The sequence below is a fragment of the Photinus pyralis genome, unplaced genomic scaffold (genome assembly GCF_008802855.1).
Source record: "Photinus pyralis isolate 1611_PpyrPB1 unplaced genomic scaffold, Ppyr1.3 Ppyr1.4_LG9, whole genome shotgun sequence".
Taxonomy (NCBI): Eukaryota; Metazoa; Arthropoda; class Insecta; order Coleoptera; family Lampyridae; genus Photinus; species Photinus pyralis.
In genome coordinates, this window is record NW_022170878.1 from 9,210,548 (window position 1) to 9,236,280 (window position 25,733).

The window sequence follows — 25,733 nt, forward strand, 5'->3', positions numbered from 1 at the left end:
ACATTATATTCTCCTGATACCAGATTTCTGAGCTAACCTAACTAGCACGCTAACCTAACCTCACTTAAATTTTATTTGAACCATTGATCTCCTCGCACATTATATTCTCCTGATACCAGAATTCTGAGCTAACCTAACTACCACGCTAACCTAACCTTACTTAAATTTTATTTTCATCTTCGATCTCCTCGCACATTATATTCTCCTGATACCAGATTTATGAGCTAACCTAACTAGCACGCTAACCTAACCTCACTAAAATTTTATTTTAATCTTTGATCTCCTCGCACATTATATTCTCCTGATACCAGATTTCTGAGCTAACCTAACTCGTGAGAGGGCAGCGCACTCTCGCATTCTTGCCTCTGAAAAATAGTAGAGGTATTGAGGTGGGTCACTCACGAATTCTGGGCGAGGCGATTGCCTATCCTAAAAGGGTGAAGGTAGCACAAGAGTTCTGGATTGCTCAGAGTGGAGCGGCGAACGTCGCGTCCATCGTAAATCAATCTAATGTAATCAAGGAGCGACCAACGCCTTGTTGAATCGCGATGTGTTACGCTTCTACTATGAAACTTCAGTATCGCGACGCTCGCCGTTCCACTTTGAATAGTCCGGGAATTATATTAGTTATCTGGTAAAAGATTTGCAACAAGTGGCGGCATCTGTGAAAATCAGATTCAACTAAAAAATGATGCCTTGCATTTATCGACGATACGTCCGAAATATTTACGACAGATGTCAGGACGATAGCTTTTTGGTTTTGAACTAAGGAGAGCCTTTGCAACGACAGTAATTTCCGATGAATCTCTTTAGAGAATAACTGTACTGGAATTGCCTCTTGTCTGCCGGTTTCATTTGAAAACTGCACATTAAAGTCTCGTGGACCGACATCATGGCGCCGGCGTTGTCAAGCTCCCCTAAAATTTAAAATGGATTTTCCCGTCCGTATAACCGCTTCCACTTACCGCAATAATTGGGGGCACTGAACAGCCCTCTCCCCATCTTCCTCCCTTCCTCAATCCATCTCTCTCACTCTTTTTTATTCCCTCCCCTTCTCCCTTAACTTAGCGCCGGGGGTTTAGGGGATTTGAATACACTCTCACAGGAACAAATTCCTTAAATCACTCAATGTTACTATCAATTAGAGTAAGACCTTTGTAAACGTGGGGGGGGGGGGGGGGGGATTCGTACTTCCAGGATGCAGGAAACATGAAATGAAAAGAAGCCGTAAACGATGGATTAAAGAAGGCGCGAAGAGGGTGCTTAGATGTACTGAACAAAATTTGAAACGGGCATTGAAAAGGAAGCCTATGGAGATGCAATAAAGAGGCTTGAAGACGGATCGAAAGTCGCGCGGCAAAAGCTGAAAGGAGGTGGACAGAAAGCTTGAAAGTGTGGTGAAGAAGGATGGAAGAAAGCGTGCGAAGGGTGAAGATGATGAGATGGTTAGGTGAGAGGAAGACTTGAAGAAGGTGATTAGGAGAGCCGAAGCGGGCGTGACTAAAACTCGAATGCTTTATAGATACAGAAAGTACCGCAAGCATCCGCCATTTTTGGGCAAATTTGCTGCCAACTTAAAAAAATTGACAAATAAAATCTGAATAGCTGTCATTTTTTATAACCTAACTTCATAGTACTGTCATGTTTTATAAAAATATATACAAATACATATCTCCAAACAGGTGGAACAATCCCTAACATTAAAGTTACTAGAATCTGGCAACTTCCGCCATTTTTGGGCAAAAATCATGCGTTCTCTAACACACGAGCCCAATGGATTGCGGTACTTTCTAAATTTAGTGACTTTATCGAAAGCTATGTTGTTCCCGCCAGGCCAAAACAAAATCCCTGTACGTCAGATACGTCAATTTGGCATGTTCTTGCACAAATTAATCCAACGCAATAAAAAATGATAACAATAAACCACCTTCCGCTGGAGATAATAACCGAAATAGTCTCGTATCTCCCCAGGAAGGATCGGTTGGCCTGCTCCCAAGTCTCCTCGCTGTGGAATCGAGCGGTGGACTGCCGCCAGCTGTGGAAGTTCATGTTGGTGTACCTGGACTCGGACCTGGCGGGTAGGTACGCCTCAAGGTCTCAACGGTGGTACGTTAACGTGCAAGCTTCAGATCCGACGACTGCGATTATTACGAAGATGTACCACAAGCACCTGCTAACAATCGAGCTGTGCTGGAGCAGCTTCCCAGTGCCGGCTCGAGGCATTCTCCACGACTTCAGGCAGTATTGCAAGAAGGCCTGCGAGTATCTTACGCTCTTGCTGAACCTTTGCGTTCAGCTGCGGTCGATTAAAATCAGTACGTGGAGCGACGTCCCCTGCTTGAAGAAGGTTACTTACCACCTGTGCAAGTTTCTAAGGTAAGTCTCCACGTGCCTGGTGGTTCTACAGTGCACTTCTAGATCTCAACTTCACTTGGTGGAGGTGAGTTTTTTCAACGTCGACTTTTGCGTGGTGGAGAGCGCTAGGTTGATGGCCTGTCTCAGAAGCTTCACCGACGTGAGCCGCTTGGAGATAATCCACTGCGACCACCCCAATCCACTGCCCCACTGGCGCTCCTCTTTCGACAGCTTGAAATGCCTCCAAGTTCTGAAAGTGGATTACGCGCTGCTGAATGGCGGACTAATGGATTCGCTACTACGTCAAAAAGTTGCCTCGCTGAAATGCATCGAGATGATCGTCGGAGAAATGGACGACCTGCGACGGTGCATACCCGAAGAGTCCTGGAGGGATCTTTGCGAACAGTGCCCGATGATGAGAGTGGGCTTGCACATTAAGAATAGGTGCAGCGATCTCGGCGAGCTTCTCTGCGAGGCGATACCCCTGACCGTCTTCACGCTGACCTGCGGGAAAGCCTCGGATCAAACTCGTGGCGGACACCTGCAGAACATCCTCTCGAGCATGATCAGAATTTACCACAGGACGCTAGGTAAACGGGCGTTTGGCTTAACCCGAGACAAAAGCGGTTCGTCTTCCAGAGAAGGTTTACGTGCAGCTCAATAACAATACGGAAACTGTCGACGAGACGCTCACCGCCATAGTCACGAGATGCTCGCGCTTGAAATTCTTCGAGTTTCACGGAAACGTCGGGAGCGTGGAGACGTTGCGAAAGATTTGCGAGATCCAGGCGGGGATGGAGGAAAAGAGTAAGTCGAGCCGCGATGGAAACCTAAAGAGGAATCGTCTTTTAGGTTTCAAGCGCTTCAGCATAGTCGCGAAGAACATGAACTTCTACAGTCATCGCCTCTTCCAGACGCTGCATCGGGACTTTGGGAGGAAGTTTCGCGACGCCGATATACAGTTTAGGACCAGCGGTTGTTCTAATAAGAATTTGGTGTACATTTACTATTAAATTTCATACTCGATTTTCGTACGTGTTTCGTGTCTCCAAAACGGGGTTCATCGCGGAAACCTCCTCGTCATCACGCTCTACGTCATGTAAACAAGGCTCCATAGCGTTTCTCCCTTCGCCTTCCAACAGTTACATTCAATGGGCCAAAATAATCGACTCCTGGAGAGGTGAGATTCTCTCCAACGCGAATACTTTGCGTAGAGTTAAATTTCAACTCCATTTGCTTGGTTGGCATTCGTTTCCCATCCGTTACATACTCCTCAGTGCCCTCCCGCTTACAGGTTTTCAGGAACGGCATCCACAACCTTTTGAGAGTTTGTAACCCAGGAGCATGAACTTTGAAGATGTCACCCACAGCCTCGCCGCCGTCTCCTCATCATCCGCACAATTCAATCGTCCATGTAGGCTGGAATCTAGTCACTAGATATAGAAAGTACCGCAATCATCCGCCATTTTTGGGCAAATTTGCTGCCAACTTAAAAAAATTGACAAATAAAATCTGAACAGCTGTCATTTTTTATAACCTAACTTCATAGTACTGTCATGTTTTATTAAAATATATACAGATATCTCCAAACAGGTGGAACAATCCCTAACATTAAAGTTACTAGAATCTGGTAACTTCCGCCATTTTTGGGCAAAAATCATGCGTTCTCTCTCTAACACACGAGCCCAATGGATTGTGGAACTTTCTAACGGGCGATCAAGAATGAGTGACTGTCGAGTCGCCTTTGAAAGTTCAAGTTAAGTAGGATTTCCCATGTAAACAAAAATTCCAAAAGTGACTAGACGGTCACTCATTTTTGATCGCTATGTATATTTAGTGACTTTACTGGAATCTAAAAAGGTGATGTTTCTGTGAATTCCGCTATATTAACCTAACAAAAAAATGTCCGGTCATTGAAGTTGACGATAATCTGAACAATTTTTGTATTTCCTGTATCTCTAAAAATGAAGTGGTGGGGGGTATTCAAAAGTTTCCGTAAAGAACACCCTGTATCTTCGAAACGACCGTGTCGATTTTAACAAACTCGAGTTAATTGAAAAGAGTTATTCTTCGTCTACAAATATTATAATATTTGAAGTTTTGTTAGTTTCACATATCGCCGCTAAATGCTAAATGATGCCTAAACAAGCTCGCGAAAACCGCACCTCGCTTCCTTTCGTTGAGACCTTTAATTAGAATACCATGAAAGATAAAATTAGCACATTTTTTAAATTTCGTTTCATTATTGGAGCTCGGCGAGTACATCAGTAAAAATTGGGTGGGAGAGAGGCGTTCATAGTCAATCTTTTGGGGCGAATCATGGAAGTTCCGTGCGCCATTTTTTTGGAAATCGCGTAAAGATCCATTATCAATCGAAAGTTCACACGGTATCATAAAGAAGGCTCATTAGCCGCACAACGGGAAAATTTGTGCCGCCAATTTCAACGAAATTATTGTCGGGGTGCGTTTTAAATTAGTGACGAAGACTTAATTTTCAACCGTGAATGGTTGGTGAATTAAAACGTAGGCGAACGTATTTTCATTGTATATGTGTTATGTGGTATTATCACGTTCGCCGATTTAAATAATTTGTTACCACGACAGCGTCGAGGTTCAAGGTGCAAGCGCTATATTTGAAGTGGCTAGTTACGTTTATCAATTAAAACTGCCTTATCTCTGTCGTGTTACCAGATTTACATCAAACGGAAACCGGTAAAAAGGTTAAAGACAATTAATTCGTGCTTTTGCTGGCTATCAAAAGCTTAAGTTATATGGGTCATTTTGGACATTTCCGTACAGCGGAACATTGGTAGCTATTCCAGTAAATAATTCGACTAGTAAATTGTGAGAAACCTGAAGCAGTGAAATTCGTCAACCTTCTTTCAAGAGTCACAGAACATTTATTATAGATAACAAACCTCGTTTTGACATTAACACTTAATACATTTATAATAAGCAAAGTGCAATGTGCAGATTAACCTACTTTGAAAAACGGTGGACAATCAGTTCTGCAGCAAACGCCATTACAGATAATACCACACCAAATAAGTATACAATAAAAATTCCATTCAAGTGCCCTAAAGATAGCGCCACCACTTCTTCGTCTTGCGGTAATTCCCTTTTTTGGGAGTCTTCGTAATATTCTCGATCTCTGTCTAGTTTTTCGTACAGCCCTCTCTCGGTCAACGGGTCGATGACTGTGTTTAAACTGTCGATCGTGTAGGTACACCGAGCTGCAAAAGTCAGCATCAAAGGAGGTAAAATGTGATTATCAATGAAGTAATTTGGAGTACGCAATCGTAAACTCAGTACTTCTGAGTGTAGTGTTTTCAATGGAATAGCGATAGAGAAATTTGGACCTGCAGACCAAGTCTCCAGTAGTAGACGAGGATCGTAAGATTTCCTGGGACAATTCTTTGACATTATCTTCCTGTATATTGTCCGAAGACCTGGCACCTCCGCCGCATGTCTCACCTCTACGGCACTAGAAGCAAAACAAATTGGAATATTAGCCTCGAGCAACTCTTTTAAATTGCGAATCGGTTGCCTTGTTGGAGGTGAAGCCATCAGGCGCATTAAGTTTGAGACGTACGCTGTTTGTATGTGCACACTGTATATAATGTAGCACAGAATTACGAATCGTAGTCTTGATGATTGGGTAATGCTCGTGGTGCTTCCAAATAGCGTGATCCCAAAAGTCTTCAGAACAATTTCACCCAAGCTCGTTTTGAATTTGTCCAAAACGTACCAAGCTAAGGAAAATAATGCAAAAACCACCCAAACTAATATCCAAACTTCCAATTCAAAATTAACTACCAAAATTTCTAATGCAGAAATCGCATTTGTTGGTGGAACTATCCACACCATGATGTCCCGTGAATACACGTGAGACAGATAAAAACGTCCTCTAACAGAGGTACCTAGGTTTCCATCATGTACGCTCATCTTGCCGTGATTATTTTGACGTAGTTTTAAAGACACATTCAACATTTCCACCGCGCTGTTAAATGTAAAAGTCTTGCGATTAAGTTTATCCAAATAACGGGTAATGGGTGTAAAACTGAATTCCATGGGACATCCGTGGTAATTTCTTATGGGATGTGGAATTGTGTCAATGATCGCATCATCACAGCTTTGCATATGAATTGTGTTCGAGACTCTGCCGCAATTATTCTGAACATCAAAAGGATTTGCCGTAAATAAGAACGAACTTGTCTCCTTGTTGATCACTAAAACCGCCACATATACAATGTCATAACTCCATAGTAAACTGAAAATCATTTCAACGGACCGTACGTGATCGGTTATAATAAGTACTCGTGCATTGAAAGGTTTATCCACACTCCATATGTCCACGAATTCGAAATGCTTAATACATTTTTGTAAAAAATACAAACTTCCGATTTCGATTATGAAATTGTTGGAAATCACCTGCTTTATGGGACCTGTAGGACGACCGATTTTAATAACAACCCTTGGATTTCTTATATTGAACGACATCAGGTCACTACTGTCCTTGAAAACGTAGTAAAAACTGTCGTTTCCAAAAATCGTTTGGATCACTTTTTCTGTACATGCCTTCCAGGATGTCTCGTTATCTTTTAATGAAATATTGCTACTTGTGGTACTTAAGAATGATACAAAGCTGACACATAATGCAAAAGTTGTAACTTTCATTGTCGCGTTACTTCTATTACGACACTCAAACTGAATCGTTAGGTGCTGACTGACAAATTGAACACACTTATTTGTAGTGTGTGTAAACATATATGCTAAGGTGTTTTCTGTATAAACTGGCAACACTTTACGACACAACCACTAGCTTTTAGTACGTTCTACTTGTTCAGTAAAGTGGTTTTGTTTGCATGCACTTAATGGACATGTCATTAGTAATGCGATCGATGACTACCCGAGCGATATAAAAATAGAATGTCGCCATGGCAACTTTATTTAATAACATTTGAGTTGAGAGAATATGATAAATTGCAATGTCCACACACTAGAGCTGCGAGTTATGAAATGCAAATGTGCAAAAAAAAATTGCCAACTGATATTCCGTACCTGCGTTTCTCTTAGTGATGGAAAAAGACGTTTTCGTCGATCGTATTCTCCTACTAGCCAGAAAAATTTTGCAAAAGCCAATTGGCAAATTGTCATTACAAAACAAAACCTAAAATTGATTATTTGATTCCCTATAGCTTCCTCTTTCCCTCCGCAGATTTTACGTTTTCTTTCTTCTTCTTTTTTCCACTTCATTATCGCCATTATCTAATATTTTTTCCTCCCACCCCTAAGTATTTCGGCACTAGTTTCTTGTATCGTGCGCTCTCTATCTTCGCCCTTTGTTGCTGTACTTGTGGATCAATGTCCCTCTTTGTTAGCTCATCTCACTCGTCCGTATCCAATATCTTGTTTGTATTCCTTCTAGTTTATCCCATTCCTTCCGCCCCTATATCTCCGTTCCATGCGTAAGCAACCCCCTCTCCATTGAATCAAACAGTCATTTTTGAAACTCCTATTCCTCACACCTGTCTCGTCGCCACAAAAAAAATATTCCCCATATCCACCCGCCCCCCCGTCCGTCCGTCTACCTCGAGTTGCAAAAATTCCCCTACTGAAAATCGTATGCGATTCTCCGTATCTCCCCTTTCCTAGCTTCCCCTTTCCAAATCTCATAACCTTCTTTTCCCTTTTCATACCCTCTCTTTCCCAATTCATTCTTTCCATTATTTCCTAATTCATCTGTTTTACCTCCGTTACCATTATCACTTTTTATCCTTCGGCGCGCTTGACAGTGACTGTACTCAAGCTAATTTGTTCCACATGATTAATTTCTCGTCAAAAGATGTCGCTACTGAGCGAGCTCGGCACAACTCCGCTGAACTCTTCATAGAAGTAGGAACATTTGGAAGGATTTATGCCGAACTCGCCTCCGAATCGCTCGGCAGTGACTGTACTCAAGTTCATTTGTTCCGTTTGATTAATTTCTCGCCAAAAGATGTCGCTACTGAACGAGTTCGGCACAACTCCACTGAACTTTGCCTACATTTCAGAGAGAAATTGACAGAATTGGTAAAAATGTAAACCAAAGTAAAAGTGATGAAATATTTCTCTTCGTTTATCATGTTCTCCTAGTTACCAGAAGAATTTTAGAAGAGATTTCAATTTGATACCTCGCGTATTAGGAACAGAAACACCTCTTCGTGCATTATATTCTCCTGATACAAGATTTTTAAATCCTGGCAGTGGTGGGAAAACGACTCCTGGTTGCCAGAAACAAGTTCCTTAACCAAAACTCCACATTTCAGGTCCCTACTTCTACTTGATAAGGTTGATGACGGCAATCTACGGATTCTAACCACAATTTATTAATAATAATAATAATAATAATAATTTTTACTAGCATTGCTCACATTTACTTAACGTTAACATTACTCCTATTACTCTTTTATATATTTATTGGAAGACATGCCATGGCAATTTACATAAAAATAGATATTTTATGGAGAAATGCTCCAAGGATTTTTTTCTCGATATGTGTTCAGCTAGAGCAAAATAAGCATATCTTCATAAAGTATCTTAACAAGCGTTAAATCCTTCATTAATACAATTGAGGCGACGGCCGAGTGAAAGAGAGGAAAATACACGTAAACGATATGTGGAATATTGCACAAATTCGGCGAGTCGAAACGCGTTAGAGACCCCCTTTAAAAAAGTTAGCCAAAAAGCGCCCTCTCTATTCAGAAGGATTAACCCTAATATTTAAATACGAATACATATTGTGCAGTTTACTTTGTAAATGTGCATTCAAAAATGGTTTATTATTATACTTTTGATATTGATTTGGCTCCTCTGATTTTAATACTGGCGCAGCCTACTCCATCGTGTTGTACTGTACCTTTTTCACTTTGAAATATCGAAAGATGCCGTAACCGGTCACTGTCGCCAGTACGGCTATTGCTAGCGTCGATCCGACGGTTATCGGTGTCGTTTCGTCCCTGAACGATAGCTGGACGTTACAGTCGAAGGCCGGGCCGAAATTTGAACCTTTGTACATGAACGGCTGCAGCTGAAACGTGCGGAGGAAGATCGTTCCGCTGAGGCTGGCCGGGTTGTACTCGTCCTCGGGGAATTTGATGTCTAAGGTTGTGTCCTCGCACGCGTAGGACTTGCCGACTGGAGTCGGGAATATCATTTGGTCGTGGACGAGCTTAAAGGTCTTCGCCGGAAGCACTGAAATTGCATCTTTAATGGCGTGCGCCTCTAAATTCTGCCGCAATGCACTCATGCCATTTCTTCCCAAAATGCTTACCGTAAGCCTTTATGCTGTGATATCTCTCAATTGCGGTGCTGACGGTTAGCTCAATTTGGCTGACGTACCACCGCTCACCACCGGGCGTCTAAAATCGACGGAGGTTAAGCGATATATGACACGGTGCGGGTTACCTTAGCAAAATTCCAGATCATCACGTAACCCTCCCACGTAATCCTCATCGAGGCGGTGTCCTCATATTTACAGTTACCCTCGACCAAAGCGTCCTCGGGCATGTAAGCGTTGCCCTGCTCGCTGCCGATGTGCGACTTAAAGTAGATCTCGATGACGCCGTCGACCTTGAGCAGTATACAGGTGGCACCATTTTTCGCGGTCGCCTTGTACAAAACCACCCCCTTGGTCGCCGTCGTCGCGGCGACGTTCGCTATTTTCGTGCCGTTGATTAGGATCGTCGAATTCGTGTACTTCGTGTGTCGCGGAGGCTTGTTCGTTACCATGTAAGGCAGGGTGATGGAACTGACTAACGAAATTACGGCGCCTACAATTGAAACACAAAGGAAAGCGTAATTAGGCCAAATCACTTCACCGTCTCACTTACAAATTAGCAAACACACGCAGGAGACGATCCTCTGCTGTCCGCGCGCCATCGTTTTCGATTGGTTTATGAAACGTTTGGCATTTCAATTCGTTTCAATTTTATTCAATGGAAATTCGTACGAGAAATGGACTATTTATACGGCGTTTTACGCGCAGGCGGTCAATATTTGTTCGACTGCGCAATGCGGCGGGAGGGAAGATCGTAGGAGGCTTCTGTTATTATTTCTAAAGGTAACTTGTGGGCGGTTCTTGCCTATTATAATGTCACTAGGTCCCCCAATTATCATCAAATCACAGGTGTCATCAAAGTTTGCCCTCTTTCTTGGTAGCGGCTAATCAAACCCTTATTAGTCCAGCCCTTTTGGCTTGTTGCCGAACTTTTGCATGGCGCTGTGACCAACATGTGAAGCCTTTCAGGACACTCCAAAGTGTCATCGCTCTTGGTATACAACGCCCATAATGCCCTTACTAAACGGATGTGGCTTAATTTCAATTGGGAAATGGCGAAACGCATTGTATTAAAAATGCCAGTTAGAAACCGTTTCTTAAAAAAGGTTCTTCTAAAAAGGTACCCTGGAGTATACTGAATTGGCCGTCAAAAGATGTCACTGCCGGCACAAACCACCCTATTTTTTACTAACCGAAGCGTTTAAGGCACAACACTGATCTGGTTGTGCCGCACTCGCCTTCGGCTCCCTCGGCAATGATCGTGCTTCACTTTATTTATTTGAATTAGTAAAGTTCAGGCCGAAAGATGTCATTGGCGAGCGAACCGAAGGTGAGTTCGGCACAAGCCACGCCATTTTTTTTCTAACCGAAGCGTTTAAGGCACAAGAGTGACCTGGTTGTGCCGAACTCGCCTTCGGCTCGCTCGGCCATGATTGTGCTTCACTTTATTTATTTGAATTAGTAAAGTTCAGGCCGAAAGATGTCATTGCCGAGCGAACCGAAGGTGAGTTCGGCACAAGCCACGCCATTTTTTTTTCTAACCGAAGCGTTTAAGGCACAAGAGTGACCTGGTTGTGCCGAACTCGCCTTCGGCTCGCTCGGCAATGATTGTGCTTCACTTTATTTATTTAAATTAGTAAAGTTCAGGCCGAAAGATGTCATTGCCGAGCGAACCGAAGGTGAGTTCGGCACAAGCCACGCCATTTTTTTCTAACCGAAGCGTTTAAGGCACAAGAGTGACCTGCTTGTGCCGAACTCGCCTTCGGCTCGCTCGGCAATGATTGTGCTTCACATTATTTAATCGAATTAGTAAAGTTCAGGCCGAAAGATGTCGTTGCCGATCAGGTCGAAGGTGAGTTCGGTACAACCCACCCCAAATTTTTTCTAAACAAATCGCTAAGGCACGTAGGAAACTTGACTGTGCCGACCTCGTCTTCGGCTTGTTCGGCAATGATCGTGCCTAACTTTATTTATTTGGATTGGGGAAAACATGTCGTTGCCGAGCGAATCGAAGGCGAGTATAAGTCTGACTGGATAAGTCAATTTGTGCGGATCTTATACCTTCGTCTCGCTCGGCAATGGATTCAAAACTCTCACTTTCCTTTGGAAGATTAATAACAGACGTGTTAACGACAAGCGAGTCTCACCGATTAAATTTTATGCTAGGCATCCAGAAAATCTGGCACGCGGGAATTCCTTTAGGCTCCGAAATAATGGGAATCCCCTACAAAATTCGATTAGCCACTCTTGTAGGGAGACACTGGGTACCTAGGAAATCTGTCATACGGAAAAGTAATTTGCTCGGACATTACGGTGTAACCATCCTGTATATGTCACTAAAACAGTAAACACTCTTACCAACTACATGCAGCTGTCAAGTGTCAACTGTTTGAAAAGTGACTCATTCCGCATTCGTACTTTGAACTTCTTGCACAGCTCTAAAATTAGAATTTGCTTGAGATAGGTCCAGTTTTCGACTTATTCCCGTTAGAAGAACACCCGAGATGAGTTTACAGTGGACGTTAATCGCCGGCTTCCTCTACTTCGAGGTCTTCATCGTCTTAATGCTGGTTCTGCCCGTGGCGAGCCCTAAGCGATGGAGTGCCTTCTTCAAGTCCCGTTTCCTTCAAGGTATACAGCAGCAGGCGGGCTTCTACTTCATGATGCTGCTCGCCATCCTCGTCCTTTTCCTCCTGGACGCCATTCGCGAGATGAGGAAGTACTCGCACACGGGTAAGTCGATCGGCATTCCGAAAACAAGTAAAAAAAACCTAACTTGCAGAAGACGGCGACGGGGCCCACTCCCATCAGCACTTGGACGCCGAAATGCAGGGAAACATGCGGCTGTTTCGCGCCCAACGCAACTTCTACATCTCCGGCTTCGCCCTGTTTCTCTCCCTGGTCATTCGCCGTCTAGTCATACTGATCACCTCCCAGGCGGCCCTTCTGGCGCAATCGGAGGCGGCGCTTAAACAGGCGGAGGGCGCGTCGAAGGCCGCCCGCAACTTCATGACCCAGCAGGGCGAAATGGCGCAGAACGAAAGCAACGAGGCGCACGACGAGCACGTCTCCAACTTGAAGCGGCAAATCGAGGAGCTCGAAGGCAAGCTCGCCGTGGAGAAGAAGGACAAGCTGGCGATGAAGACTCAGGCCGAAAATCTGAGCAAGCAGTACGACGATCTCGCCGAGGAGCACAGCAAGCTGCAGAAGAAGGTGACGGCGAGCGGCGAGGGGGAGCACAAGAAGGACGATTAATTTCGTTTAGCTTTTAAGTTTTGTATCTGTCAATTGCTAATTAGGAACGACTGATTGTCCGCGAATTACGTAAAATTGTGGAACTTATTGAAAGTTAAGTTTGTCGATTGTAGCATTTCTTGTATTTATTAATAAAGCCTTGTTAAAATAGAGATTTTGTTGTCGTGTGTAAAGACATTCTTATAGTGGGCTGGTCACAGATAAAAACAAAATATGCTAATAATGACATATTAGGCCTGATATCGGCAAGAGACAAACATTCCAGATTAAACAATGCAATTACAATCTAATTATCTGAGTAATTATGTACCTAGGTACAGTGATTATAGGTTGTATAGTCGAAACAATAGAAAGTGACTTGTAAGCATGAGTCACCACATATATCCCAATGTCATAATCATGCTATAGTCAACAATGATGCCAAATGTCTTCAGAATATGAGCTAAAAAGTCCCTGATATGTGATATGGACTATAGCAAGGAGGTAGAGTTAGATGCACCTAATTAAAACAGACCTGGCGAATATCTCTGACAAGTCTTAAGATTTCTAAAAGGATGCGATGCTCTCGTAGGACAACCAGGGTCAAGGAGCTGAGCCTCTTAAGAGGTTTCATAAGATCACTGAAGGGCTGTGGAGATCATGGGGAAAATATCTTTGGAGACTCTCATAAAGAGGCTGTCAAAGGATCTTAAAGAACTCTTTAGGAAACGCTTATATATAGGCTCTGGGAACTGGGAAGCCTTTAAATTACGTTAGCTATAGTTAAACGTTTATTTACATCAAATATATTTTTAACAAAGAACCTGGGATCGAGGTTCGTCCGATTGTTGTGGGCGGGGCTTTCGTTTCGCTTGGCAAACAGTGTTGCCACTACTAAATCTGACGGTTACGACTTGGCGAAACGGTCACGACCACCAAAAACTGACGGAAAAACTTTTCTCTAACGCACTCACATGGTGCCACCATCTCAAGGGAATATAAAGCATGTCGCCTGCCTCCAACATGCACTTATACGCACCGGCACCGCGATACTTGGGAAATTTGTCCAGGTCGGGCGCGTACGGATCCACTTGCGCCGTATTGAACAGAAGACTGCCCTCGTGCGGATAAAGCCGTTCGGAATCGCAAGGCGCAAACAAGACGACCTCCTTCGTCCCGTAAACCTGCGTCAAAAGGTTGTCCTTCGGATCGAAATGCAACGGCGAGACGGTCCCCTCCGGTCCCAACCACGCGTTGACGTCCGGGTCGACGCCCTCTTCGCGTGCCAACGCGCAGTAATCGGGCACGCGAATGTCCTCGCGCAACTCGGGAATCTGGTCGAAGAGGTTGTGCTGCGCGAGGTAGCCCAAGGAGCTCGAGTCCAGGTAATGATCGTAAATGAACTCGCGCAGGCTCATCAGCTTTTGGGTCCAGTTTTCGTCGGCGTAGTGGGAGCCGATCTCGATCGGTACCGTTCGCGAGCCGGCCAGCTCGAGAAGGTAGTTAACGTCGGGCCACTTCGTCACCGCCGGCCAGTGAGATATGCAATCTGAAATTTTTTTACTGTACCTGCTTTTCCTGTTATTTCCAATAAACGGATATTATTATTATTATTATTATTAAATCAAGAAAAGTACATTGTGAAATAGTTGGAATTTAGCTCAAGAGAGGGGGAAATCTGCAATTCAGGGTGATAATGCTCCAAGCTAACTAAGGGAGGGTGTAAAAACCGCCAAAAAAAAGTACTTTGAATAGTTTCAACAATTGGCAACACCACATTTTAATGAACATATACGCACAGTTGCCAGATTGTGAATATTTCAGGGAAGCTTGCTCTTCCACTTACCCTTTAAAACAGCAGGGTAGCAAGGCTTAAAATGATTTTCATTGAAATGCTCAATGGAGGGACAGTGGAGTACTGGTACTTCCTTCCCGTGAACTCTACCCAAGTTACTAGGCAGTTTGCGTTTACTTAGCACTCTTACCGAAGACGGCTTGCTCATCGACTCACTAAACAACGCAGCCGCCTGCGTCATTAAACCACAATTTTCACTTAACGGTGCGCCTAACAACAGTCCCAAATCGACACACTTTAAAGCATTTCGCACGCTCTCGTCCGCACCACTGCTCACGATAACAAGAGCCTTAAACACGACTTTAAAATCGTACGATACTGCCAGAGACCTACCTTAATAAAGCTAACGCAGGTGAATGTCTGCCTTGTAGTTACGGGCACCTCGCTCCAATGGCCCGTATTCAATTCGTCGTGCAAATAATCAAGGATCGAGTCGATCTTTAGCAAGAGTACATCTTCGTAGACTTGCCCCGACTTGAAGCAGTAATCGTGACACTCCTGAAAGGTCTCTCTTAAGTGCAAATTGAGGTCGTTCATACATTTCTCTATTTCTGACCCGTTTTGAATTAGTGCAATTAATTTAGACTTTAAATCCATATTTGAGGTTAGTATGACAGTTGAGCGTGCGATCAAAATACACACTGCGGAGTATCACTTATACAGTCATTTTGATAAACAGGATGCGTCAAACTTTCACGTTCAGCGAAAATTTCACCAGACATCGAATGTAGCATCAGCGATTGAATCTTAAAGATCTCTAAACGACTTAAAAATAATCAAAATGAGCATTTAAGATCCGCTGGGAAGGTTTAAGGGATTTCAAAAGCCTTTTAAACGTTTAAGATTCTTTGGCAGCCTTTAAGAGTATCCCAAGGTTTTGCTTTTGAGAAACCTTCATTATCTTTATGATCTCCTACGAGCTTAAAAATGTTTAAGTGCTTTAAATATTTCAAAAAGCTTTCAAAAGCCTAGAAAAATCCCCGTTCGGAGTTTTTAAAAACCTTTGACAGCCTTTATGAGTCTCCACTAATCTTCAAAGGTATTCTCTCCAAGATCGTTCAATGATTTCCACAGCTTTTCAGTGATATTTACCAACTCTAGGAGGCCGTTAGGAGCTTTTGCTTTTGAAAACCAGTGCCAGGTGAGTCAAAGGAGACTAAGGCACAAACATAGGGACAGTGGAGGTTTGCCACGGTGACTTTTCTTAAGTTGAACTCTACTCTGCCCAGGTTTGTTTCATTGTTTAATAAAGTGATCATGTGAAAACCAATGGCGAGCGAGCCGCAGGCGAGTTGGGCACAAACCTAGGCAGAGTGGACGTTTGCCACGGTGACTTTTCTTAAGCTGAACCCTACTCTGCCTAGGTTTGTGCCGAACTCGCACTTTTACATGGAAATTTAATGAGAGGCCCTTTTTAATGCCGGACGAGCCAAAGGCATGCAAAAGTGATAATTTGAGAACCAGTACCGAGCGAGGGCACAAACCTGGGCAGAATGAAGATTTGCTACGGTGGCTTTTCTTAAGCTGAACGCTACTCTGCCTAGGTTTGTTTAATTGTTTAATAAAGTGATCATTTGAAAGCCAATGCCGAGCGAGCCGAAGGTGAGTTCGACACAACCCTAGACAAAGTGGAGGTTTGCCACGGTGACTTTTCTTAAGCTGAACCCTACTCTGCCTAGGTTTGTGTCGAACTTAAGACCTTCTGCAGGGGCACCTCTAAAACGCATTATGCGAGTCACTCTGTAATTGGACGAAAACTCGCAAAAAGCTGATTATACCGACCTTGAAGAATCTTAAAGGTCCTAAAAACCCTTTTTCGAGACTCTTGAATTATAGCTAGAAGAGCTGGCGAAAGTGAGAAACATTTACGCCATCACCTACCAAAGGCTATAGTCTTGTCTCTACAATTAATAGAAAATGAACTTGAACGACGGCGGGGTAAATAAAAATCAACTGCTAGTGTAACGTAAGGGCGCCATCACGTCGGACTTATGATCGATAACGATTCATGCCGCGCGTTAATCAATTAACAACAATTAAACATTTTATTTACCGACATATAGAACAACGACATAAAAGCAGCGTGCACAGCTTGACATATAAACAGCATCTGTTAAAAAAATACGACAATAAAATAGTTCCAATATTTTTAGGGGGCTTTTCTTATATACATCGAAACAGTCACATGTAAATAAAGAAAAATACCCAATAACTATATAAATTTTTTTACATTATTTAACAACTCGTAAGCACATCCTAGCGTGCTTCGTTACGGATGGACACAATGACGATGGGATTAGTAAAAAACAATACGGCGGCCGAGCTTTGATGTATCAAATTTCGTACATATAGCATTATTGCCGTTGTTTGATCGGTGATATGTACCCGTCATACATAAAAACTAGGCCATTTTTCAAAGCCCACCACTAAATGGCAACGTCGCAAGAAGCAGTGGGGAGTCCGGGAGGGGAGGGAGGGAGCACGTCTAATTAGTGTCAATTACGAAATTAAGATTAACGTTGTTGGAGTTGTAAAAGGCAGAGTGAAAGTGCTCTCGGGGAAAATTCGTGAATTTTCCTTTAAGCATCACAAATTTTCATTGTCTCTCTCTCTATAAATGAAAGGTTTTCGGTGCAATTTCGTTTGGTTCACTCCCGGTGGCACTTTATGAACTGGCAGTGTTCACAAATCCGTTTCTTTTCAATTTTCCTATTCTGTTTTTGAAGTCGAAAACGAAAGGACCATGCACCATAACACATCTAACTAAATCTAATGGCTTAGCGCAGCTAAAATGATTCTTAGATTACATTCTCTCCAGTTTTCCTATGACAACGTACTAAAACTTAAAGGAGTAACTTGAAGGAAAATAACGCCGCAATTCCTAGTTTAAGAGATATGGAAGGATTAGTTAGAGAACGGGCACCGTTGCAGAATGACTTTTTGCATGCGCAATACGTTACTTGGACGTTATGCGTACCGCTTCTCTTGACGCACTCTTTGTCGTCCCGTCTGTCTGGTATGTAGCCACAGCCACGCACAACACGAGTCTTACCGTCGACTGAAAACAGAGCGCTCTGAGTTTTTCCAAGGAAGATCGAATCGGCTTACCTCTTTGCACGGTCTTCCTGCAGAGGATCGGCTTCAGGGTGCTATTCAAATGTCTCGGGGGGTCCTTTAGGTTGCAGTCGACGTAGCCCAGCGTGTAGGGGTCGAAGGGGTCCGCACACCTCGTGTCGTACAGCGAGTTGCAAACGTAACAGAGAAGCCTTTCGGGCTTCCTTTCATCCTGCTTTTGCCATTTTGTCCCGGCGTCACCTGGAAACATTTCCAACTGTAAGGGGGTTTCTGGGGTGACATTTGCGGCCGGCCAAATTCCATTACATAAATAACTATCGATTTTCTAACTATTTCCGGTGGCAGTCGATAATGCAACCCCGAGACTCTACATATACGTTACCGTGACCTAAAATGGGGGTGCTTTTGCAAAGGAAAGGCTTCCAGCACGCAAAGAAGCGCGGCAAACATTTTCGTGAGCACTTACTTTCGACCATGACGATGATGCCGATAATCCAAAACAGCCAGCATACGTGCACATTTGATTTCATTACGAAACGAAAAAAAGAGTTTTAATTGTTAATTAAATGCGACTAAAAAAACGGTCACCCACTGCATTCACCGGATTTAAACCGAAATGTATCGACGCCTCCCTATCCGCTCCCTCGACTTTCGGCGACGCTCTATAGAGACGCGTGACGTCATCGTGTGATACACCAGCGCCGCAAACGTTCCGATTATGACGTCATTGCTGTTTTACACCGAATCGATCAACCTCATTTCTATTCGTTTACTTCACCCTGGTAACAACGACGACGACCCCTCTCGCATGTCCGATATTGCCCAATTTTTACTATTACCTTCCAATAGAGTTCTGCAATCGATATTTTACATTCACATGCAAGCACGAACTGATTACTCTAGATAGAGATATCTGGTACAACCTCGCATTCGCCCTCAAAAAGTTCTAAAATGGATGAGCATCAACGTGTTAGGAAAGTAGAAGTAAATTACTCGATCACTAACCACCTCTAATGTCGGCGGATGGGCGACAAAAAACAAAAAGGACATGGACGGACAGCATACCTAAGAATCTCAAAAATGAGCGCCAGATAAAAAGCGTTCCCCGCTCTTGCAACGCGATTGCGTATTTCCTTTTCAAATGATACATATTTCTCGGAACGCTCTTTTCTGGTGTATCCTTGCATTTTGAAAGTTACAAGCAAACCACCAATTTATTCATACAACTGTTTGCGATTAACGAGTTTGATAAAAAATTGGTAACTAAGTTTCCTTAAAGACTTTACGACGAAATTTCGAAAAAATGTAAATGCTACCGTTACACTCTCCAATGGGCGAGTAACACACCACAACCAGAAGAAGAGGTACGATGAAGTTGTGTGTGTTACGTGTGAACACACGATCCGAAAGGGTGTTGGGAGCACATTTTTTCTGCAGGCGAGTAACCCCACCTGGAGGAAAGCCTATACCTTACGAAAGCATATCTTTTTGAACCGAATAATAGGAGGGAGGTGAGCGTAACTTACGGGAAGGGGGCAGCGAATATATGAATTCTGCGGCCGAATCTCTGAATGCAAATTTGCAGATTATATTTTTAGCCCAAGCGCCACAACTTATTTGCCCATATTATTGGGCCCTCAACTCAACCTATGACAGTGCTAAAGTAGTCCAGACAATGTGAAAAGCACCCGAACAAGTACTTAGAATAGCGGAAGGAGTTTCTCTTGTCACCAAAGCGTCAAGGCACGAGAGTAGCCCGAAGTGTGCCGAACTCGCCTTCCGCGCGCTCGGGAATGATCGTATTCAGGCTCATTTGTTCGATTTGATGAATTTCACGGCACAAAACGTCATTGCCGAGCGAGCCGAAGGCGAGTTCGGCACAACCCGACCTAATTTCTTCTTAGCAAAGCATTAAGGCACGAGTCTAGCCAAAATGTGCCGAACTCGCAATCCGCTCGCTCGGCAATGATTGTATTAAGCCTCACTTATTCGATTTGAAGAATTTCACTGCACAAAACGTCGTTGCCGAGCGAGCCGAAGGCGATTTCGGCAAAACCCGACCAAATTTCTCCTTAGCAAAGCATTAAGGCACGAGATCAGCCCGAAGTGTGCCGAACTCGCCTTCCGCGCGCTCGGGAATGATTGTATTAAGCCTCATTTATTCAATTTGATGAATATCACTGCACAAAACGTCAATGCCGAACGAGCCGAAGGCGAGTTCGGCACAGCCCGACCTAATCTCTTCTTAACAAAGCATTAAGGCACGAGTCTAGCCGAAATGTGCCGAACTCGCAATCCGCTCGCTCGGCAATGATTGTATTCAGGCTCATTTGTTCGATTTGATTAATTTCACGGGACAAAACGTCGTTGCCGAGCGAGCCGAAGGCACCACCCGACCCGGCCAAATGTCTTCTTAGCAAAGCATTAAGGCACGAGTCTAGCCGAAATGTGCCGAACTCGCAATCCGCTCGCTCGGCAATGATTGTATTCAGGCTCATTTGTTCGATTTGATTAATTTCACGGGACAAAACGTCGTTGCCGAGCGAGCCGAAGGCGAGTTCGGCACCACCCGACCAAATGTCTTCTTAGCAAAGCATTAAGGCACGAGTCTAGCCGAAATGTGCCGAATTCGCCTTCCGCACGCTCGGCAATGACTGTATTAAGTCTCATTTGTTGGATTTAATGAATTTCACGGCACAAAACGTCATTGCCGAGCGAGCCGAAGGCGAGTTCGGCACAACCCGACCTAATTTCTTCTTAGCAAAGCATTAAGGCACGAGTCTAGCCGAAATGTGCCGAACTCGCAATCCGCTCGCTCGGCAATGATTGTATTCAGGCTCATTTGTTCGATTTGATTAATTTCACGGCACAAAACGTAGACCAACCCGACCAAATTTCTTGTTAGCAAAGCATTAAGACACGAGTCTAGCCGAAATGTGCCGAATTCGCCTTCCGCACGCTCGGCAATGACTATTAAGTCTCATTTGTTGGATTTAATGAATTTCACGGCACAAAACGTCATTGCCGAGCGAGCCGAAGGCGAGTTCGGCACAACCCGACCTAATTTCTTCTTAGCAAAGCATTAAGGCACGATTTCTTCTTAGCAAAGCATCAAGCCACGAATCTAGCCCGAGGTCAGTTAGTCTTCGCGAAAGAACATCCTACTCTCAAACGGCCGAGGCAAGAACCGGGACCAAAGGTCCACGAGCCCGTACATCTATTAGAGGAGGTGCTCGCTGAAAAGCAAATACATATCTGGATCGTATTACCAGAGTATTGTCTAAAAAGCTATACTCAAAATTGAGTTTTACCATGCAGTCATCAATAAAATCATGATCGCGCTCACAACAATGGTATATGAGGCGAATCAAGCAAACTACAGACAGGCCATCAAACCTATCTGCGAAAAACAAACCCAGGTAACGTCCACCAGAGAAAAAGTGTCCAACCAAACTCGCACATTAACCGTAGAGGTAGAACCGATCTCGGTCGCTCAAACCCGCCATGACCATTTTAAAACAACAACCACCGTTGAAAGTTCATACAGTTTGCTCTCCGTCAAAGTCCAAAGGTTGGTCACCGTTCAAAGTCCAAAAATTCCCTCACTGTTCACACGTTTTTTTTTATCGAAGTGATCCTTACCACCTAGTTCCACATTCTTCCCCAAAATAAGTACGTAGTGCTTTTAGCACTTACAACACAATTTTTTGAAAGAGACTTGAAAGTTTACTTATCTTAGTAGGTTTCCATGTTAGCTCCCCCAAGAGTTACAATTGCATCCCCATACACTGCGCGAAAATTTCACATAAGAATTACACACATTCAGCATACCACTCCGCGTTTTGGTTGCACACTCGCCATGACCGAGACACGACTGACCGACCTATGACAATCAATTAAGATTGTGCGCAAAAGTTGTTTGCTGTTCAAAGTCCACACAGGAAACGGGAGTCAAACTCAACAAGCAACCCGGGAAGCGTGGCAGTTGACCTGGACCAATAGTAAAATGGCACAATTATCCCGATCCTAATGTTCAAAGACCTCGACTGGCTAAGAGAAACAGTTAAACGACAAGAAAGCAGGTCATAAGCTTTTACTACAACTACAAAAATAATTTATTGAGAGCAAACTTGTTCTACGTGTCATTATCAGCGAATTTAGCGTGCGCGTTAAGATGCGACTTTAAGAGCATCTTCGTGGCGAACGACTTGGTGCAGATGGGACACGCGTACGGCCGTTCGCCCGTGTGTTTCCTCAGATGAATTGTAAGGGTGGTGCGTTGGGTGAACCGCTTCTTACAGTGCTGACACTTGTAGGGCTTCGCCTTGGTGTGCACGACCAGATGCGTTGCCAGGACCGTTTTCGACGAGAACGCCTTGCCGCACGTGTGGCATTCGAACGGTTTTTCGCCCGAATGTATTCTAAGGTGCGTTCGAAGGCCCGTCATGCTACTGATGTTCTTTCCGCAGGTGTCGCACACAAAACCCCGATCTGTCGAGCTGTGCGTCTTGAGATGGCCGGTGTAACCTGCCATCGTCCTGCACGTCTTACCGCACTGTCTACACGTGAACACCGCTGGACTGTAGCCCGGTTCGTGTGTGCGACGGTGAAGATTAAAGGAGTACTGGTCGACGTACCTCTTCCCGCAATCTGAACAGTCGAAGGTGACACCCAAGTGAACCTTTTTCTTATGCTCTTCCAGCTCTCTTTCGTAATAAAACGCTCTGCCGCACGTTGGGCACTTAAACTTCTTATTGTCCATATGATCCCTCGAGACGTGAACCTTCAAGTTATACTTGGACGAGTACGCTTTCTCGCAGAGATTGCATTTGAACCCCATGGAGGGGTTGTGCACCTCCTCGTGGTGCTTGGCGCCCAATCTATTCTTAAACGGCCTTCCGCAGATTTTACACGGGTAGCACGGCTTCCTCGTGTGCACGTAGGTGATGTGAGCCCGTCGCAACTTTTTCGTCCTGAAAGTTTTCGTGCAAGTATCACAGCGGAAATGGGTCTCGGGGTGAGCCTCTGGTGGCGTCTTGACGATACGATAGAGTTGGACAATTGTGTACCTAGAAAGAAAACGCTCAGTATAATGTGGCAGATACGAATCTGATGGACAATTCCTCATTTGGGTACTTTGTTATTAAACAAAAAAGAAGTAAGAACAATTCAACTAATAGAAGTTTATTTTTTATTAAATTCGCGGAACATAAATGAATATATGGAGTAGGTATACGTAGGGCTCTCTAGAGTTTTTCTGAAAATGATGGCGTCCACTTTCCGCCAAAGGTTTTCCACATACCTGCCAATTCTTCAGTTCACCCTGACGGTTGAAACAGCTTTTTTAGACATCCTCCCATTCCACTGTTTCTTCGTCTTACTCCAAAACTTTAAAGACGCGTTATAAAGAAGACGACGTGTAAAGATACGCAAAGAAAACGGTATATGTGAAGTAAGTGAGCATCAGGGGGAGGGTGAAGGGACAAGGCACGAAGATAACAGGAGCGTGAAAGAAATACAAAAGGGACCTAAAGAAAGAGTGAAGAAAACGCGAAACAAAAGTAGGAAAAAAGAAACATGAATGGTGGGTGAAGAAGGAGTGTGAATAGGAAGACATAGAGTTGAAGAAAGACAGAAAGTTTAAAAAAGGCACAACGCGGTGAGAGGGGGAGGGATGAAAGAGATATGCAAGATGGCGGGGAAAAATGATGCACTTCACCCCAAATTACTTCCAGTGTTCGCATGATCATTTTTAAGGGTGGGTCTTCAAAAACTTCTTTTTTCCCGGGAGGTATTCCATACAACCCAACCCAATTTCTTCTGCTTAAGGTTATTTATTCAATTTGATCAATTTCGCGCCAAAAGATATCGTTACCAAGCAAGCAGAAGGTGAGTTAGCCACAATCCACGTCAATTTCTTCCAAGAAAAACGTCAAAGCACAAGAGTAGCCCGAATTGTGCCGAACTCGCCTTCGGCTCGCTCGGCAATGATTGTGCTAAAGCTTATTTATTCGATTTCGCGCCAAAAGATGTCGTTACCAAGCGAACAGAAGGCGAGTTAGCCACAATCCAGGTCAATTTTTTCCAAGAAAATCGTCAAAGCACAAGAGTAGCTCGAATTGTGCCGAACTCGCCTTCAGCTCGCTCGGCAATGATCGTACTGACGCTTATTTATTCGATTTCACGCCAAAAGATGTCGTTGCCAAGCGAGCAGAAGGCGAGTTCGACACAATCTAACCAAATTTTTTCTCAGCAAAGCGTCAAGGCACGAGGTCAGCCCGAAATGTGCCGAACTCGCCTTCGGCTTCCTCGGCAAACACGACAAGAAAGCGTGAAAATAAGCGCTACCTGAAGTAAGAGGAAAAGTTGGGGGAGGGATAAGTAAAAGATAAGAAGACCTATTGAAACGAGATGTGTGTGAGGAAAAAAAGCAAGATGCAGGGAAAGCGTGCAAATGAGATGTGAAGAACAGATGAAGGAGATGTGAAGACCCGTAAAGGAAAAACTTACGAAACATGAAGACTAGGAGACATGAAAATGGTGTGAAAGAGACGGGAGGTCGACCTAAAGCAAGCTCCAAACAAGTGTGAAGAAGAGACCTCTGGCCGGTAACGATACCATGCAAATGAAAACCATTTGAATTGAGAAACTATAACGTATGACGTATTTCAGCTCCTAATCCTTACAGTATCTAACATTGTTAATTATGTCTGGCTACCAGGAGCACATAATCAATCTAATCTCAGGAGAAATTGCTCGCTTTAAGCTTCGAGAACACTGTATTAGGAGAATATAATCCGCAAGGAGATATTCTTGCGCCTTACACGTACGCCATCTGCCTTCTCTAGCTGCCAGAAATATATAAAAAAAAAGAAAAAGAAGTATTTCTGCTCTTATTACTTTTGTAAATTTTCTCCGACTATCAGGAGCGCATAATGGGAGGGGGGATTTTTATCCTTCTATATCTTAATGGTTGCTACGGGTAACAAAATGGGTTTCCGGAGTCATCTGTATGGTGAATTTCCCAGGCTGCTCGATTCTCTTGATACCACAAACCATTTTTGGTCGTCTCCTCTGTAGGTGTATTCCTGAGATCAGGGGAGCAAAAGCTAAAATAGGCTCCAGATTAAAGATAAAGATTTTGGAAATAGAAACAGTTTTATTCTATAAAAAAATCATTACTAAGTTACTACATTGTGCACTGTACGAGGCGAACATTAATAAGTGAACTTTCCGCTCTTATGAAACTAACCGAGAGTCATTTAGAAAGGAGCGGGGTTACTGAATGCGCCTCAGGAAAACTCCTTGGATCTCCACTGAGATGGTCACTATAATTCTAAAAGCTAGAAAAATATTTTGGCGGAGCGTAGCAACGGGGTTCAAGAGTGCGGCACCTCCATCGCAAGAATACTAAGAACACTTTTTGGGAGAGAGCGCATAACCGCCGGGGGGGGGGGGGGGGGGGGGGGGGTCTGGAATAACCCCCCAGAAAAGGATATTATGAGTTTCCCAAAAGAAGCTGTGGTGGCGTGTATTATATCCCCCCCCCGCCCCGCCCCCCAGAGCAACTGGTACTGCCACTTCCCACAAAAACTTTGAAAAAAGACCATTTTACCGCACTAAATAGAAAATATTCATACACATAGGAGGTAGCACCGGGAGGGGGGGGGGGGTCAGGGGGATATACAATACCCCCCAGGAAAAAAATATTTAATGAAACTTTCCTGAAAGAAGCTACCATGGTAGCTTTTTTTGAGGGTAATCAATTCTTCCTGTACTGAGGGTATTGGCTCAGACCCCCCCCCCCCCCCCGGTGCTGCAGACCATTTTACCGCGCTACGTAGGAAATAATCACACACATTTCGGGAGAGGGGGTAACAGTGGAGTGTCTAGGGG

At 44.0% G+C, this 25,733-nt stretch overlaps 6 protein-coding genes across 8 annotated transcripts; 2 read left to right on the plus strand and 4 right to left on the minus strand.

Annotated features, from left to right (window-relative positions):
- The first annotated feature begins 1,878 nt into the window (after positions 1-1,878).
- Positions 1,879-3,376, plus strand: LOC116179955. Of its 3 annotated transcripts, none has more exons than XM_031499775.1 (4): positions 1,879-2,376; positions 2,419-2,945; positions 2,995-3,162; positions 3,208-3,376. In XM_031499775.1, the coding sequence occupies exons 1-4, from the start codon at positions 1,910-1,912 to the stop codon at positions 3,366-3,368; spliced, it is 1,323 nt and encodes a 440-aa protein (XP_031355635.1). In that variant the 5' UTR covers positions 1,879-1,909; the 3' UTR covers positions 3,369-3,376. The 3 variants fall into 3 exon arrangements, with proteins under 3 accessions (XP_031355635.1, XP_031355636.1, XP_031355634.1); XM_031499776.1 differs by having other exon boundaries at positions 1,879-2,078; positions 2,130-2,376; positions 2,995-3,376; XM_031499774.1 differs by having other exon boundaries at positions 2,995-3,376.
- A 5,325-nt stretch (positions 3,377-8,701) lies between these two features.
- LOC116180520 lies at positions 8,702-11,367 on the minus strand. Its single transcript, XM_031500555.1, has 4 exons — positions 10,227-11,367; positions 9,802-10,166; positions 9,668-9,755; positions 8,702-9,588 (listed from the first exon to the last, which is right to left on the minus strand). Exons 1-4 carry the CDS (start codon positions 10,273-10,275, stop codon positions 9,230-9,232), a joined length of 861 nt encoding a protein of 286 aa, XP_031356415.1. The 5' UTR covers positions 10,276-11,367; the 3' UTR covers positions 8,702-9,229.
- Positions 11,368-12,041: 674 nt separating this feature from the next.
- Positions 12,042-13,080, plus strand: LOC116180521 (B-cell receptor-associated protein 31). The gene is made up of 2 exons (XM_031500556.1): positions 12,042-12,406; positions 12,456-13,080. The coding sequence occupies exons 1-2, from the start codon at positions 12,178-12,180 to the stop codon at positions 12,926-12,928; spliced, it is 702 nt and encodes a 233-aa protein (XP_031356416.1). The 5' UTR covers positions 12,042-12,177; the 3' UTR covers positions 12,929-13,080.
- LOC116180519 (bifunctional peptidase and arginyl-hydroxylase JMJD5) lies at positions 12,233-15,383 on the minus strand. Its single transcript, XM_031500554.1, has 3 exons — positions 15,096-15,383; positions 14,754-15,051; positions 12,233-14,456 (listed from the first exon to the last, which is right to left on the minus strand). The coding sequence occupies exons 1-3, from the start codon at positions 15,357-15,359 to the stop codon at positions 13,834-13,836; spliced, it is 1,185 nt and encodes a 394-aa protein (XP_031356414.1). The 5' UTR covers positions 15,360-15,383; the 3' UTR covers positions 12,233-13,833.
- Positions 15,384-16,793: 1,410 nt separating this feature from the next.
- On the minus strand, positions 16,794-20,833 carry LOC116180161. The gene is made up of 3 exons (XM_031500019.1): positions 18,304-20,833; positions 17,871-18,077; positions 16,794-17,820 (listed from the first exon to the last, which is right to left on the minus strand). The coding sequence occupies exons 1-3, from the start codon at positions 18,365-18,367 to the stop codon at positions 17,606-17,608; spliced, it is 486 nt and encodes a 161-aa protein (XP_031355879.1). The 5' UTR covers positions 18,368-20,833; the 3' UTR covers positions 16,794-17,605.
- A 1,139-nt stretch (positions 20,834-21,972) lies between these two features.
- LOC116180782 (zinc finger protein OZF-like) lies at positions 21,973-22,965 on the minus strand. Its single transcript, XM_031500910.1, has one exon. It carries the CDS (start codon positions 22,963-22,965, stop codon positions 21,973-21,975), a length of 993 nt encoding a protein of 330 aa, XP_031356770.1.
- Between the last annotated feature and the right edge of the window lie 2,768 nt (positions 22,966-25,733).

Coding starts and splice junctions, on each gene's coding strand:
- LOC116179955 (XM_031499774.1), top strand. CDS start 1,910: ATGATAACAATAAACCACCTTCCGCTGGAGATAATAACCGAAATAGTC. Junction 2,377..2,418: donor CACCTGTGCAAGTTTCTAAG/GTAAGTCTCCAC, acceptor GTGCACTTCTAG/ATCTCAACTTCACTTGGTGG. Junction 2,946..2,994: donor AATTTACCACAGGACGCTAG/GTAAACGGGCGT, acceptor TTCGTCTTCCAG/AGAAGGTTTACGTGCAGCTC.
- LOC116180520 (XM_031500555.1), bottom strand. CDS start 10,275: ATGGCGCGCGGACAGCAGAGGATCGTCTCCTGCGTGTGTTTGCTAATT. Junction 10,167..10,226: donor CTGCGTGTGTTTGCTAATTT/GTAAGTGAGACG, acceptor TTTCAATTGTAG/GCGCCGTAATTTCGTTAGTC. Junction 9,589..9,667: donor TCACAGCATAAAGGCTTACG/GTAAGCATTTTG, acceptor ATGCAATTTCAG/TGCTTCCGGCGAAGACCTTT.
- LOC116180521 (XM_031500556.1), top strand. CDS start 12,178: ATGAGTTTACAGTGGACGTTAATCGCCGGCTTCCTCTACTTCGAGGTC. Junction 12,407..12,455: donor GAGGAAGTACTCGCACACGG/GTAAGTCGATCG, acceptor CCTAACTTGCAG/AAGACGGCGACGGGGCCCAC.
- LOC116180519 (XM_031500554.1), bottom strand. CDS start 15,359: ATGGATTTAAAGTCTAAATTAATTGCACTAATTCAAAACGGGTCAGAA. Junction 15,052..15,095: donor CCTGCGTTAGCTTTATTAAG/GTAGGTCTCTGG, acceptor GTCGTGTTTAAG/GCTCTTGTTATCGTGAGCAG. Junction 14,457..14,753: donor CTACCCTGCTGTTTTAAAGG/GTAAGTGGAAGA, acceptor AAAAAATTTCAG/ATTGCATATCTCACTGGCCG.
- LOC116180161 (XM_031500019.1), bottom strand. CDS start 18,367: ATGAAATCAAATGTGCACGTATGCTGGCTGTTTTGGATTATCGGCATC. Junction 18,078..18,303: donor CATCATCGTCATGGTCGAAA/GTAAGTGCTCAC, acceptor AAATGTTTCCAG/GTGACGCCGGGACAAAATGG. Junction 17,821..17,870: donor CAGGAAGACCGTGCAAAGAG/GTAAGCCGATTC, acceptor CTCTGTTTTCAG/TCGACGGTAAGACTCGTGTT.
- LOC116180782 (XM_031500910.1), bottom strand. CDS start 22,965: ATGAGGAATTGTCCATCAGATTCGTATCTGCCACATTATACTGAGCGT.